The sequence below is a fragment of the Echiichthys vipera genome, assembly GCF_963691815.1.
Source record: "Echiichthys vipera genome assembly, chromosome: 3".
NCBI lineage: Eukaryota > Metazoa > Chordata > Actinopteri > Perciformes > Trachinidae > Echiichthys > Echiichthys vipera.
In genome coordinates, this window is record NC_139828.1 from 10,706,490 (window position 1) to 10,721,745 (window position 15,256).

The 15,256-nt window shown below is 42.7% G+C and overlaps 1 protein-coding gene across 1 annotated transcript in view; it reads left to right on the forward strand.

Annotated features, from left to right (window-relative positions):
* The first annotated feature begins 407 nt into the window (after nucleotides 1–407).
* colgalt2b (collagen beta(1-O)galactosyltransferase 2b) overlaps nucleotides 408–15,256 on the forward strand; it is a 23,128-nt gene continuing 8,279 nt past the window's right edge. The window contains exons 1-2 of the mRNA XM_083939845.1: nucleotides 408–670; nucleotides 14,468–14,578. Of these exons, the coding sequence (XP_083795971.1) occupies nucleotides 435–670; nucleotides 14,468–14,578 (347 nt within the window). The 5' untranslated portion in view covers nucleotides 408–434. The remainder of the gene's footprint in view (nucleotides 671–14,467; nucleotides 14,579–15,256) is intronic.

The window sequence follows — 15,256 nt, forward strand, 5'->3', positions numbered from 1 at the left end:
GTACAGACAGAAACATCCCTTCACCATCCAGTTGTTTTTATTATGTTTGCACAATTTATTATTAGGTGAGTGGAAGAGTTTTGTACCAAGCTCCACAGCAGCAGCAGAAGCGGCAGGGCTGTAGGGAGAAGGGGCGGCTGGGTGTAGGAGGGGTAAAGGCGGTAGGAAACCCTCCACCCAGCCTATCCCCCTCTTTTACCTTGCTTCCTCTCTCCCCCTCCCACCGGGTCTCTCTCTCTCTCTCTCTCTCTCTCTCTCTCTCTCTCTCTCTCTCTCTCTCTCTCTCTCTCTCTCTCTCTCTCTCTCTCTCTCTCTCTCTCTCTCTCTCTCTCTCTCTCTCTCTCGCTCACTCAGTCACTCACACTGCTCTCTCGCTCTGTCTCGGGACTCCAGATCCAGGTCGGGCGACTCACGGCGCAATCTGGTAAGCGAAGATGCGGGCGGTCAGGGCCGTGGGAGTCGGTGTGCTGTGGGCTCTGCTGGCCACTGTTGTGCCCGGCGGCGTGACGGAGCTGGCGACGCTGGTGCAGGAACCGCTCAGGACAGAGTCTTCCCTGCTGAGGCCGAAGGTTATGATCGCAATTGTGGCTCGTAACGCAGCGCACAGCCTGCCACATTACCTGGGCTGCATCGAGAGGCTGGAGTACCCGAAGGAGCGCATAGCGATCTGGTGAGGGACGCACAAACAGGGACGCGGTAGATGCAATTTGTTAGATGGAGTTTGCAGGATGTTTTTTTCTTTTCTTTTCTGATATATAAAGTTGTAGCCATCGTTTTCCATAGTTTCAAATGCATTTTTTTAGGACAGACTTTGAGAGGACATGATGTTGACGGTGATCTGCAGTGGAGCGTGCAGGAGCCTAATGGAGAGCAGCGTGTGTCCGTGTTAATTATAATAACAGATTGTCAGCATCGGCTCGCAGACCTGTTACTGCGTTTTTATGATGCACTTACCTCGCGTGTCTGCCGGCATCCAAATTGCACACTGTTGGAGAAGATGAAAGAGCTGCTGCGCACGTTGCGTTAACCCTTAATCACGGTTCTCCCCCTGATTCAGCACAAACCGGCGGAAACTGGGCTTTAAAACAGCAGGGCTGGCAGGTATAAAAAAGGGGGCCTCACCCCAGGTAGGGCACTGTAGTCTGTTCGGTCTAGACTGAGATAATACAAAGCTATCAAAGAGAGATCCTGCAGGTGAAAGGATGAAAGGAGACACTGAGTTGGTCTGACAGCAGGAGTTCTGGGAAGTCATGCGTAAAATGTGTGTGTGCCTCTGTGCGTGAGGGTTATGCAGGCTGATCAGATAGAAAATACAGAATCTGAGGTTCCTGATTAAAAAGCAAGGCTTCTTATCAAAGTACAGATGTGAAGAATGTGAGATGAGAGGACAAAACAGTCATGTGCAGCTTAAGGATTGTTTGCAGTGCTTTCCCCCTTCAGTGTCCGTCCCCCAGAGGACCTGTTGCACCCCGGCTGGCATTCTTGTTCTTTGTTTCCCACCCTTCCTTTACTGAATGTCTTGCTTTTGTTTGCAGAGCAACTGTCTGTTCCTAATTCGGAGACGAAAACACACACACATGCACACTGGAGAAACTCAATACAGAGAGGGGGCCCTTCTCTCTGGAGCATAGTGATTGAGCTAACATGGCTTTGTGAGTGGTTTAACTAACAGAGGAAGGGCCCCATCAAGTATGAGTGGCATCTCTCCGCCCTGCAGTCAGTGGAGTCAGGAGTTTAGCTGAAGCAGATCAGTCCAAGTGTGTTTATTCTAACAAAAATGTGTCCCTGGCATAGACATTTATCTTGAGAGAATGAGGGCACATAAACACACACATAAGGTCCAGTCATCAGCCTCTAACACAGGACCATTTTATTCAGTCATTAATTTGATTTCAGCAGACACAGCACAGCCTATATTCTTCCCACTCCTGTGGCTTAACTGTCATAAAGTATACTGATGTATAATTTCCATGCTTTAAAGCCAGTGTGATTATTAGTGAACACATATGAGCGTTTTTAGCACATTATGCAGTAAGGGTCGTCCAAGAAGCCATTAAAGATCCGATGAAAATAAGAACTACTGAATAGTGACGCTTTAGTATGTGGTGCTGATTTGTTTCTGTGGCATTTAAAGAAAAAAAGTGGCAGTTGCAATACTTTAAACATCTTATGTAAGTTAGAGTGAGGGTTTCTCTCTGCATAAAATACTTAATTGGCTCTTTGTGGCCAAACTGGTTTAGAAAAGGACACATTTTTACTCAAATTAGCTCTCGCAGCTCTGAGCTTCTTTGTTTCTTCTGTCATCATTGCACCGCCCAACATGTAAGCCAAACCCCTCATAAATGCCAAATTGTAATTCAACTCTCACTTAAACCTTAAATCCACATTATAGCATTTCACAGTGTTTTACAGAGCACTAAGTGACAACTACAATTTAAACCCCATATATTGTGTCTAAAGAGAAGCAAATCCAGTCACATTTAACTTCAAGATAATTTGACATTTCTACTCCTGAAGAGATATTAAATGGCAGTTTTGTCTTAATTCGATGCTTCAGAAGTTTGGGGGAAATGGAGAGAGGGGGATGACGTGAGACGAGGGTCTCCATCTGGAGTCAAGCCAAGAACTATGCGGTTACATGATACTCCATCTTTACCCGTGAAGCAGCCAGGTTTCTCCACTTTACTGCTCTCAGCAGCTTGTCTGGGTGGATTGTGGACAGAGCGATTTAAGTGCTGTGGAAACTATCAAGGAGAAATAGATAATACTAACACTGGCTGGTTGTGAAGCTCCAGTTTTTGTGCGGGGACACAATGTTCCTCTCTGGAGCTTCAGGCTGGAGCAGAACCGCCCCACTACTCATTTCAAACATGCAATCTAGTGAGACAGAGCGTGGAGTAGAGACGAGGGATGTAGATGATTAAGCATAATCATCAGGGTGGTGATAAAAGAGAGACACTTAATTGTGTAGCTGCATCAGCAGCTCCCCTTTTTTATGTCCTGAATACCCTGGGACTGGAGGGAAACGTAAAGTTTTGAGTTGTGCTGCATCTGTGTGAATGTGCACACAGATGCAGTTGAAATGTGAAGAAAGTTGGGGATGATCAGTGGGAGGATGTTCTGCAGTAAGAAAGGTTATCCAAGAACCCGCTCTCGTCTTGAGCAAATGCAAAAGTTAATACATAGTCAACTGAAGAGATCATAGACTTCCTTATTTGTCTTTTAGAAGTTTTCCTGTTGGTTCGGGTAATTCTATGTTTTTCTCTTGTTTCATAGAAAACCTTGTGTTCACAGTCCAGTAACAGGACAATAGACTTAATTTAACTTAATTTGTAATTTCCCAGCCATTTGAAATTATTTGGACAGTCTAGTATTAACATGTTCATACAAAATTTAAAGTAAGGGATATGATAATAACTGCATCACCCTGTTGAGGTTCTAATTCTCAACTATGACCAGCTCGCTCTACATTTTGATTATTATTAATATTATATCTAAATATTAATATATTTATATTATATTTATTTAAAAACGATCCTCCAGAGTCTATTATCAGATCTGCATCCATAGCAGCGGACTGTCATTCGGACATAACAGACCACAGAATGCTGTAATTGATCAGTATTCAACAAAGCTGTGTAATTGTGAAAAATACAGCACTCTTCAATAAACTTAAGGAGTGGAAAATCTACATGGGTTCAGGTGTTGTTGAAACAACATAATGGAGAGTTTTAAAGAGTTTCAACAACGCAGCCAGATGACAAAATCTTGCCTGTTTCCAAAAATCTAGACAGGTTTTGGCCGGTCTGAGGATGCTAGGAGGACCAAAGTTTCCAGTTTGGGCCTGTTCACAGGATAACCTGCACTGATCACCTCTGCCCTGTTACTTCAGGTTCTGACTCACGCTGAAAGTTGGGATGGTCAGTAAAATTTGCCCTTAGAAATTTTCCCTCTGCAAGTGAGTGCAGGTCTGAGAGAGAAGTGGCAGAGCGGTGAGAAAGACTCTCACACTGCTGTTAAAGAATGAAAGAATGCAGGGAATTAGAGGAAAAAGGGGGGGATGGTCGGGCGGAGAGAAGGTGGTCAACAATGTTTGGAAATTACCCAGAGGGCATTTAGCAGAATGGTTAATCCACATTCCCACAGTAGCTTGACCACGAGTACTTTCCTCTCTGCCTTTGTTCTTTTTGCTGCTTCTTCTGTCTGAACAAGACAGCGGTGAACTGTAGGGCACTCTTCATTCATGTTGTTCTCTGGACAGGTTAATAACCTGCAGTGAAAGCTCAAGAAGCTCTGTTTTGAAGCAGAGCGACGGTCAAACTCAGTGTGACTTATCTTTGCAATAGGAGCCAGTAGTTGTTATGAGACAGGACAATTCCAATGGTGTTGAAGCTAGAGCCAGCACTAAGTTAGCTTAGCTTAGCATAAAGACTGGGAACAGGGGGAAACAGCTAACCTGGCTCTCTCCAAATAGAAAACAATCTGCATACCAGAACCTTCTAAAGCCTACTAATTAGCATGGTATAGCTTGTATGTTTAATACATACAGGAAAACAAAGTGTAAAGCATACAGATTTGTTTGTGCAGGCGGTTGAGGTTGCCAGGCAGCCAGTGGAGACTCTAGTCTTTGTGCTAAGCTAAGCTAACCGTCTCATGGGCCGATATGAGAGAGGTATTGATCTTTTTATTTAATTCTACACAAAAGCAAACAAGCGTAGATTTATCAAAATGTCCCAACATTTTCAAATACATAGTTCCTCATAGTACCTCAGAGAGATTAAGTTGAGAATTGAACAGCTTTTATCTTTTGCCAGCTAACAGTTTGCTTCCAGGAGTTTCTGTTTTTAGTAAGCAGCTTCAAAAGAAATCACAGAAGATGAACAGTAAGCAGTGAACTTTGTGTTCGTCTTAACGTGCCAGGCACAACACAGAGAATTCCCTCTTTAGTTTAGGCTCGGCCTATTATTATTTTGCTCCACACACTGCTTGCTGCCTGCCGGCTGTGTTCATCATGTAGGGAAGTGCTTTCCCAGGTGCTGTGCTGGGTGTCGAGATGTTGATTTGCGGACTTTTCAGGGAGCCATAAAGAGGATGTCAGAGCGCTGACATCATCGGCTTTCCCCGCAGGACTGTGACTTTCATAATATCATGTTGTTTATTTACTCATTTATCATGTAACCAATTATTCCATATTTATGACTATCATTGTGCTTAATGACATTATAATGACAATACACTATAAATCCTGATGCACCAAGAGTGTGATGTGACTTTATAAGAATTCTCCACAGTTGCAATTACGTACACACTCAATGCCTCAGAGACAGATGCACCGAGAAGTTTTATGTAATGTATCCTGTATCTACTACATCATGTCACGAGGAGATTGATGTGAGATTATTAGCTACTCTGTACCGTATCCAGCTTCACTCAAGCATTTGATACAAATTTTTTCTTTCCCCCATGTGATGTGACGTAACGTGACATGAACAATATTTAAGTTATTTTGACAAGTGCACCGAGTTACGCAGCAATAAACCGACCATGAGAAATCAGACTTGAATGCTGAGTAAAGGTCTGATTTATGCTGACTGCAGTGTTGGGCTTTGTAGTGGCCTGTTCTTCTTGCTCTTAGTGCCAAATTTTACCTTTTTAAAAACCTTTTGAACCAGGACATGTGTGCACCCTATTGGGACACCTAAATATTCAGTGTTTGTTTGCTTGGCCTGGGTGCCCCTCTGGTTAACTGCTGAGACTGCTGGCCAGAGTGAAACGCAATACTATTTTACTTAATTAAATAATCTCTTATAAAAGATGATTTCAACAGTTTCTGCCCAATGCATATGGAAGCATTTTTATTATTTGTTTTTTTGGTATGATATTTGTGGTAAATTCAGTTTATTTGTGCTATCACCTTAGCTAAAAATTTAGACAAGTTGCTAAACATAACTGGCCATAACAAATGAATCGTGCAGGAAATTACATAAATAACACATCTTCACTTTAAGTAGTGCAGAACTAGTGAACTGCGCTGGGATAGAGCCCCTTCTGCTATCTCCTCTATCTATTTTGGCCTAGCGCTGAAGACGAGTGTGATTGGTTTAAAGAAATCCGAACCAGCCAGAGTGTTTTTTTACTCTTTCCCAGATGGATGAGCTGGTTTGGCCAGATCACTGTGCAGATACGTAAATTATATGTAAATTAATTATATGGAAAAAAGGGAAACAGCATCCAGCAGGGATGGTGAGGGTGCATGTTATCCGTACATTCTCAGGTACAGTAATGCAGAAGTCACGCTGTTTTTACGCTGCCTGGTTGCTTTTATCCTGTAAATCCAGTGTTTTCTTATTTCGTTGAAAAGAAGTCTCTTGTGTGAACAGAGCAGCAACTAACCCACTATTGAGCGATTCATGAGCTGAGGTTGTTGCATGTTTAGATATCTATAATCATATTGATCTTGTTGTCTATTCTGCAGTAATATTATTTCCACACAACCTTTATATTTAACTAAAAAAACACATCTATCAGTTGTATTTTCTTAACATTACTATGTGTGTGCACAAATTAATCTTGAGCATCATGCAGTAGGTGTCCCAAGGGGTTTTTGGCTTTGTGTTGCCTGTTGTTTACTGAGCACATGTATTGTTTCTTATTTTTATTCCTACTGACAGATATGACACAAAAATCAGGCTTATCAGTTTTGTGATGTTCGATCATTGCTCAAGAAGTTTCCACAGTGCCAGGTGTGTTACCTCAGGGCTCAGGCTCCATTCCTCCGTGGGAATGCAGCAGTGAAGCACAAATTGTTCATTTAGGAGGAGTTTTGCCATTTTGAGAAAGCCGTTTATCCATGTTCACGGAATAAATCATTCAAGGCTATTGTCTTATAATGCAAACAACATGTGCATTTGTGACCGATTAGCAGCACATGCTTTTGGTGTGTGTCAGTACATATTAGATCACAGTATTGGCCCTCTGTAGTTAAATAAGTGTGTGTTTGATTGTCTTCATTGTTCTGGTGCAAGTATGAGTATGAATGTATACACGTCTCTTTCCACATGTATATGTGTATGCTATTACACACATTATGGCCATGTGCTTTGGCTCTGCTCCTCTGGCTCAGCCCCCGTTTTCCATTCGCTTCCCCTGTTACCTCATAAGGCCCACAGTGAGCCAGAACCTCCATATGTAGAGTAACAGCACTCAGTCATCTCTGACCTCCCAATCAGTATTCTGTAGCCACATCTAATCCGTGGGAAACTAAGAAGGTCTTTTAAACATCTACTCAGATATTTGACATCCTTAAATGCAGGCTGATATTTCCCAGACAAAAAAAACTCATAATGACACAAACTCAATGGAGTAGAGGGAGATGCTTTTATCTTTCCTTCTGGACTGGTGCACAGTTTACCGACTGTTTTATACACCTCATGCAAACTTAGATAGCTACCCAGATCCTCACCATTTTGGAACATTTTACAGAACATTTGACGTCAAAGCCATCCGCTCATTTGCAGACACACCTAATTTGAGTTGAGTCTCAGACGGCTTCAGACGAAATAGTCAGCACATCAGGCAACAACTCGTCCCGATAGAAAATCACAACTACAGATTGTGTTGATTTGGACGGTGACATTTCACCACTGAAAAAGTTTTTTAAATTAAGTAAATAACCCTAAAGTTAAAGGATGTATTCCAAAACCTCCATTGAGCTGGTCCGTCTTTCAGTGCTTTACTGTGGATTAGAAGTGAGATGTTCAACTCTCAGTCTTCCTGTTTCTGTGTCACGTGTGGTTAGTCCCTCGCCTCTTTTGGAGACTAGCAGCAGGTCCTGAGTGTATTGATTCTAATGGGAGATGTAAACGTGAAAAGAGATTATGATATTCCCTTAGCCCCATAGTCACTGAAGTCAATTTTGGACCCATTTTTGACAGGCCGCATTTTTCCTAAAACATTCTGAGAACAAAATGGAATTTGTCAGACGGATGTATCAGGAGGAAACAACAAAGTTTTGCCTCAGCTACTGTAAGCTAACGTCAACTAACGTTCGCAAACACCTCAGATAGATAAGTTTTGCAATGCTAAACATGGCTGTTAGCTGTGTACATGTCTAGTGTTAGCAAAAGAAAAGAGAAATAAATAATGTATATCTGACTTTTCATCCATTCGCATGATGTTCAGCTGGCTTTCAAACGAGGCTGCGCCTTCTTAAGAGACACAGAAGTGTACCATTACATTCCATTGGCGCTGCCTGAAGTGCGGTATCTTCTGTATCCGGATGTTAAGTCGTGACGAAAATATGATTTCCAGGTCCAAGCTGGTCCAAGCCGGTCCAAGCCTCGTATTTCTACAACGCTGCAGTGCTGTGTTCCTGGTTGTTTGAACTGATCTGAGTTTTAAAATAATAATAATAATAATAATTGTCATTTTATCTCTTTCCTATCGATGAAAAAGGTGTCTCACTGAGAGAAAGAGGTCATCGTAATAGTTCAGATGTTCAAGGGAGTGTTTGGACCCGGAAATCGTACTTTCACAGGGCGTTTCATCAGACTTAACAGCTGGTTAGAGAATCTTTGGCTTTACTATATTTTCTTTGGTGGTCTTGTGAGTCTTACAGCAGCAGAACAGTGAATATGCGATCACTCAACACACAGGACATTAAGCCCATGGCCTATATGGTTGGTGACACATCACTTGGAAATGGGCTTTCAGTCTGACTCAAGATGTATTGAGTCACGTCTTTTATTACTGCTCATATAGCTGCAGGGTATCAGTGGCAATCGAGAAATTTCACACATAAGGATGAGGGCCACTTAGTAGAAATTACTAAGTGGCCCGGTGTCCATTTTCCAAACAGAGTGACTTCAGAGCCTAATCTTTGCCAGCCCTTCACTGAGCCTCAGCTCTCTGTAAAGCTGAAGAGGTGCAGCTGACGATGGTGTAATGCCAACAGCCCAGCCCCATCCTCTCCACCCTGTAGCAAGAAGGTACTCATGGGAACGTTTTCTCTGTAGACCTGACACATCCTTTCAAGTTTTAGTCAACAAAGAGAATTGACTTTCCAGTCCCTGTCCTCTCTCTCTCTCTCTCTCTCTCTCTCTCTCTCTCTCTCTCTCGCTCTCTCTCTCTCTCTCTCTCTCTCTCTCTCTCTCTCTCTCTCTCTCGCTCTCTCTCTCTCTCTCTGGCTCTAGACTGTGAATTCTTGCTTCGATGCCCCATGTGTTCCTGCACACTTCCAGCAGTATTGCCAGAACTTGGCAGCACAGCAATAATGAGGAGTTGGCAAATACTAAAACAATGGCATCTTGATATAAGCACTCACATCTGGAGAGAGAGAGGCCTACGGACAAGATAAGGTGAAGTAAAGAGAACTAGAGAGAAGCACATCCTTTGTGCATCATTTAGGTATAGTGCAACGTTTTCATGAATAGTGAAGAATTCAGGGATTTTTCATAGAGGAAAATGTTATTTTAGCACCATCCATCCATCTGTTTGTGTGTCATCAATTTCAGTGCTTAACCACTGTGTTCACGCTCCCTCTCTTCATCCCCCCCTCTCTCAGTTCCTCCCGACATCGTTCTGTTATTCCATCACCTCTTCCATCCGTGTCTTTGAGTTTTCACTCGCTCCCTCTCTCTATTCCTTTCATTCTCTTCCCGCCCTCTTTCACAACCAGAATGCGTTTCAGATAATGAGCTGCTTCGACTGCATGACTCATTTTGTTTTTTCCATGTTTACATAATGTAAATAGTTGCTTTTCAAAGTATTGAAACAGTTCAATTATTGTGCATTCAACCATAAAGAATACTTAATAATGAATACTCGACAAAAAGCGCAAGAATCAAGCGAGTCCATGAAAATGATCGAATAAGGAAAAACTGCTTCAAGTGCTAAGAAACAAGTTTTGAAGAAGAATTGCAATACGACCAAGCTTCTCATCCTGTCTCCTTAATATCAAACCATGATGAATGTGTTTTCCCAGTCTTGAATATGAATACTGAATCTCACACTTCAGCGTGAGCCCGTCTGCCTTGGCTACTTTTGTTGACCCTGAGAGTCATGAGGAATTTCCCTTTCCCTTCCATCTCTTTGCTCGTCTAACCCCTCCTCTCTCTCCTTTGCCCTGCTAGGCCATCAAGAGGTCTGCAGCCACGTCAGCCTCTATAGGAGAGATTATACTGCAAAGCCAACCCCCCCCCACACACACACACGCACACACACACACACGCACACACACACACACACGCACGCACACAAACACACACACACACACACACACGCACACACACACACACACCAGCATAGTTATTATGTTTTAAGGGCATCTACGCTCGGCCTGAGAGAGGCATTCTTTCTTCTTAATTACATGCAGCACCCGGTCATTATTGGCAACAATATTAGATTGTTTATTTAATCAACGGTCAGCTGACACTGGCCTGCTGGATCCTTTCAGCACCTTGTTTATCTAAAAGGGCCAGTCTCTGAGACAAGCATCTGTGTTTAAGGCCAGATGTCAGCACTCTCCTTCATGACACACACTCCCTTTTATCTGACTCCTTCCTGCATCGGATAACCTTAAAACAGTGGGAGGTCGAGAGCGAGAGAGAGCGATTAAGTGGGTTCATAGTCACGTTAGGTGATGCAGACCAACGTATTAGTATGTTTTCCTGCATCAATGCTGCTTTTAGAAAATATACAAATGTGTGGTAATATTATAAATACTTCTCTTAAAGTTATACAAGAAGTTGTGCTTTTCATGGGATATGACATGAACCAGTATCAGCTGAATAAGGGATCATTTTGATTTCTCTTATCTACAAACAGCATGTTTTATCTTCCAATTTGCTCCGGATGAGGTTGAAATGGGGATGATATAAATACAGTAGCGGGGGCAGCAGCACTGACAGGTGCAATATGTGGATGCTTTGAGATGTGCACAAGTGGGAATAGAGACGACAAGATGCATAAGTAGGTGAAAAAGATTGTCTAATACACTGAGATTAGGTAACGAGGGAAGAATAAATGGACATCTATGAAGCGATAGGGAGAAAGGGAGTGTTGGGGTGTATAGGTGAGGCATGTGGAAGCATGTGGTGTCCAGATGCTGATCATAAAGTCAGAAAAGAGGAGAGGAAGCCCAACCTCAAAGCTGCAGGCAGCGGAATAATGAGGCTGCAGTGTACTGTAAACTTCCAAACAGGAATGAAGAGACACAGCAAGAGGGCGATATAAAGGTACGGAGGGATGAGGAGGAGGCACATATTAATGTATCTTTGTGAAGAGATGCATACTATAGTTCCTTTATGTATTATTTTGAATACTGTCACAAACATATGGAAATTAGATTAGATTAGATATTCCCTTATTAGTCCCACAAAGGGGAAATTTCCTTTTTACAGCAGCAAAGTGGATAGCAAACATAGAAGAAGCATCAAATAAGAAACAATAAATTACAAGCAATTTAAACAAGGAAATGTAGAAAACTATGAACGATATAAATGTTACTTGCTGTGTACAGATGTGGATGTATCTCCATAGTTAGAATATTCATTACCTGTAGTTTCAGAGGCTTCACACAGCTGAAGTTTGGCAGGAACTGTGCTCACAGTGTTCACGTCAGCTGCGGAGGGTTATCTCGCCCGGAGGCAGAGGAAATTGAGGAGCACATAGTTGCCTCCTGGAGAAGGACAAACGCGTCTAAAACGAAATGAAATGGAGGAGAGGATGCCTCATAGAAATGACGGAAAGCACAAAACAAGACAAATGTATTTGCTGTTTTCTTTGCCTGATCGAACATGAAGCAGACGCATGAACAAAAGCCTTTCTTTGTTTCACTCTCTTAGCTTCACATACACACACACACAGTGTACAGAGGCCTGAGTGCTCACAGGTGCTGGGCAGCGTATCATCCACAATGGATGCATTCTGTAAGTTTTTTTACATTTTGGCCCTTGAAGCTTCATAATGCAATTAGGGTAATGCTTCCGCTTTATTGGCAAAATCTGCTCATTTATTGAAGCAATTGTTCCCATATTTCTTTTTTAAGATGTGGAGTTTTCTATTCTTTTGTAGACAACCTTCAACCTTACCTTACCAGGACGCAGGAAGCATTATGTCCTGCCAAGAAGAGTGTGAGAATACAGAAAGGACTCCTCTGAGATTTATATTCCTTCAGATTTTTGCGAGCCGAAGAGAAAGCGTCATCAGCATTTTAATGTGATCTGTGTAAAACAAAGTTAGTCTGATCATTTATAAGTTTGTGGAAGTTTTTAATGAGCTCTTTGAGGAATTCGCCAAATCTTTATCGATGAGAACATTTTAGCACAAGTCTGCACAGTTTCAGTTTGTGTTTAGCTGTAAAATAAAGTGATGCAAAACTCTTTTCCACCCCCTTCTCCTCACACATGCCCATAGACATACTCTTATACTCTGTGTGTACCCACATGCTGAACCATGTATTGTTCTTTTCTTCCCAGAAGCTCCCTACTGTTAAATCCCTGCCTGGAGTCTGTCATTGTAAGATGGCATGTAGGAACACATTTATTCCCCCCCAACGATGTGCAGTTTACAGGTTGAAAAAGCATGTAAATGTGTGTGCACATGTACTCATTACCAGCGAGTCAGGTGTTTCATGCACACGATAAAAAAAAGTTAAGGGGCAACTTGCTCCTGTGTTCCTCTCATGTGCAGCTATGCACGAAAAGCATACGTGCACATGCTTGCATACACACGTTTTTACTTTTTACACACATACACAACCTTTCACACACACTCACACAGGTACATTTAAAATGGTTAAATACCGCTTGTGCAACACATAAATCACCAGTCACACTGCTATAAAAACAACATTCCCAGGACATGAAAATGAACGTCCTTATGTTTTGACACACATCTGCAAGTGCAAGCATGCATACACACCAACACAAACATACATGCGCATACTATTAAAATTATTGACCCGCTGTGTCGCCTTCAGGCTCACGGCCTCGCTCCAACTTGTGGTTATGTGTGATGAGCTATTTATCTGTCTGACAGGGGATTATTGAAATTCCAAACCTAAGGTGGTGCTGCCTCTTTTTGACTAATCCATGTGTGCAGTGCAAGACTGTGCATGTTTATATGTGATATTTGTGTGTAGTCTGTGTTTGTGTAGTGATATAAACATCTGTGTCTGCGTGAAAACAGGTGTTTCTGTATTGCTGTTTTTGCTGAATGTGGGTAAATGAAGAGTTCCAACGCTGTTATCTTACTGTAAATGCGAGTAGACAGTGCAAAAATGTGTGTGTGTGTGTGTGTGTGTGTGTGTGTGTGTGTGTGTGTGTGCGTGCCTGGGTGTCTCTGTCCAGCCAGTCTAAAATTGGGTGTGATTTTGGAGAGAGTACAGCGAGGAATATTACAGCAAGCAGTGGAAAACTCCATCTCACTAAGTGTGTGTGTGTTTGTGTGTGTTTGTGTGTGTGTCGTTCTGTTTGTATGCACACATTCTGTTGAGCTTTCCTCTTTAAAGGGCAATTTAAATGCAAAGACATGTGATATATATTTTTCTGATACTCATAAAGATGACAGGGAACTGATGCGGTTTTAATTTCTCTTGCACACACGCATGCACACAAACACACACACACACACACACACACACACACACACACACACACACACACACACACACACACACACACACACACACACAAACACACACACACACACACAGTAGTTGCAGTGTCTTCTCTGAGTCAGCTCTGGGAACTGAAGTGGAAATCTCTGTGAAGAAATAGTGAATGCAAACCACAGGAGTGACAAACAAGCAGCAGCAACTGCGCTAACCTTTACGCTGACATCATTTGCTTACTGGTATGAGTGTTTGTGTGTGTGTGTGTGTGTGTGTGTGTGTGTATGTGTGTGCGTGTGCGTGTTTGTGTCTGTTTGTCTGTCTGTCTTCAGATAAAGGGCAATATTCCTTCCAGCTGAGTCTCTAGAGTTCTGTTATCATGTGCTTGGTATACCTGTATTGGCTATTTTTCATCCAGAGTGTGTCAGAGCAACATCTGTCTACACTGCGGCTCCTTAGACTTTGTCCGTGCTCCAGCAGAGCAGTTAATTAGGCAGTAAGGAAGCTTTGTGATGCTGAGGCTGCCTGCTGTAACATCAGAGACTAATTGGACTAATCTGGAAGCCTGTCTGTCTTCTTCCATAACATGCAGTCTGAAATGTCATGGCTCGCAGTGTCACAACCTCGTTCCTGTTACCTCCAGCCGATGACAGTTTGCATTATGTTTACCTCGGCTTCACATGCTCTTATTTTGTCCAAAGGGTCTCATCCCTGGAAAACAGTCCTGACATGCCAAGATGTTTTTTTCTGCAGGGACAGCTGTTTACATCTCAAGTGTGTAGCATCTGCGTTTAAAGAGACAGCATCGTAGTTTCAAGCTTCATTTGACTGACGTTCTGTGTGTTGATGTTTCAGGGCAGCAACAGACCATAATGTGGACAACACCACTGCCATGTTGAGAGAATGGCTGAAGAGAGCCCAGGGTATCTACCACTACGTGGAGTGGAGACCCATGGAGGAGCCAAGGTGAGCTACAGTTTTCACAGGAACAATTAATTAAAGGCTCAGTAGGCAGGAAACTTAGAAAAATGTGATTGTTGGGTCTACACGAGTGTCATCTCTTCAGCTCTGACCCAAGCTCTTCCCACCAGATAAGCACAGGCATCTGATGCACGCGCTTCATACACACACCCTTGTATAGCAGCCATATGCAGTATGCCTTTGGCTACGGTTAGCAGGAGGTTAATGTATTAGCATAGCAACCTCTGACAATGCCTTTCTGGGTAGCCGCTGTGACCAGGCTGTTTACATGAATGTTTACGTAAATCAGCCCACAGAACCTAACCCCCATCACAGAAACTGTAGTTGTTAGAGGAGAAATAATGTAGTAGTTTACCTGTCCAAGAGAAGAACAGCGAGCTCCGAGTCCAAGTTCAAACCAATGTTATCCCCAACTTCTCTCCATCTTTGAAACGCAACGCCGATATTGATATGCATTTTATCACGTTTGTTGTCAGGCTCTCTTTTAGACTCACTCACTCTCAAACCCATCTTCCTCTTCTTAGAGTCTTTTGCACTGAACGCGGTGTTTCCAATTGTGGAATCGCAATCTTTCCTGTCGTCAGCCATTGCTGCAGACTGGGTTTCCACTGAAGAGACGTGAACGTGCATCTGCGTTAGTAGAACAGCCAATCACAGAGCTCA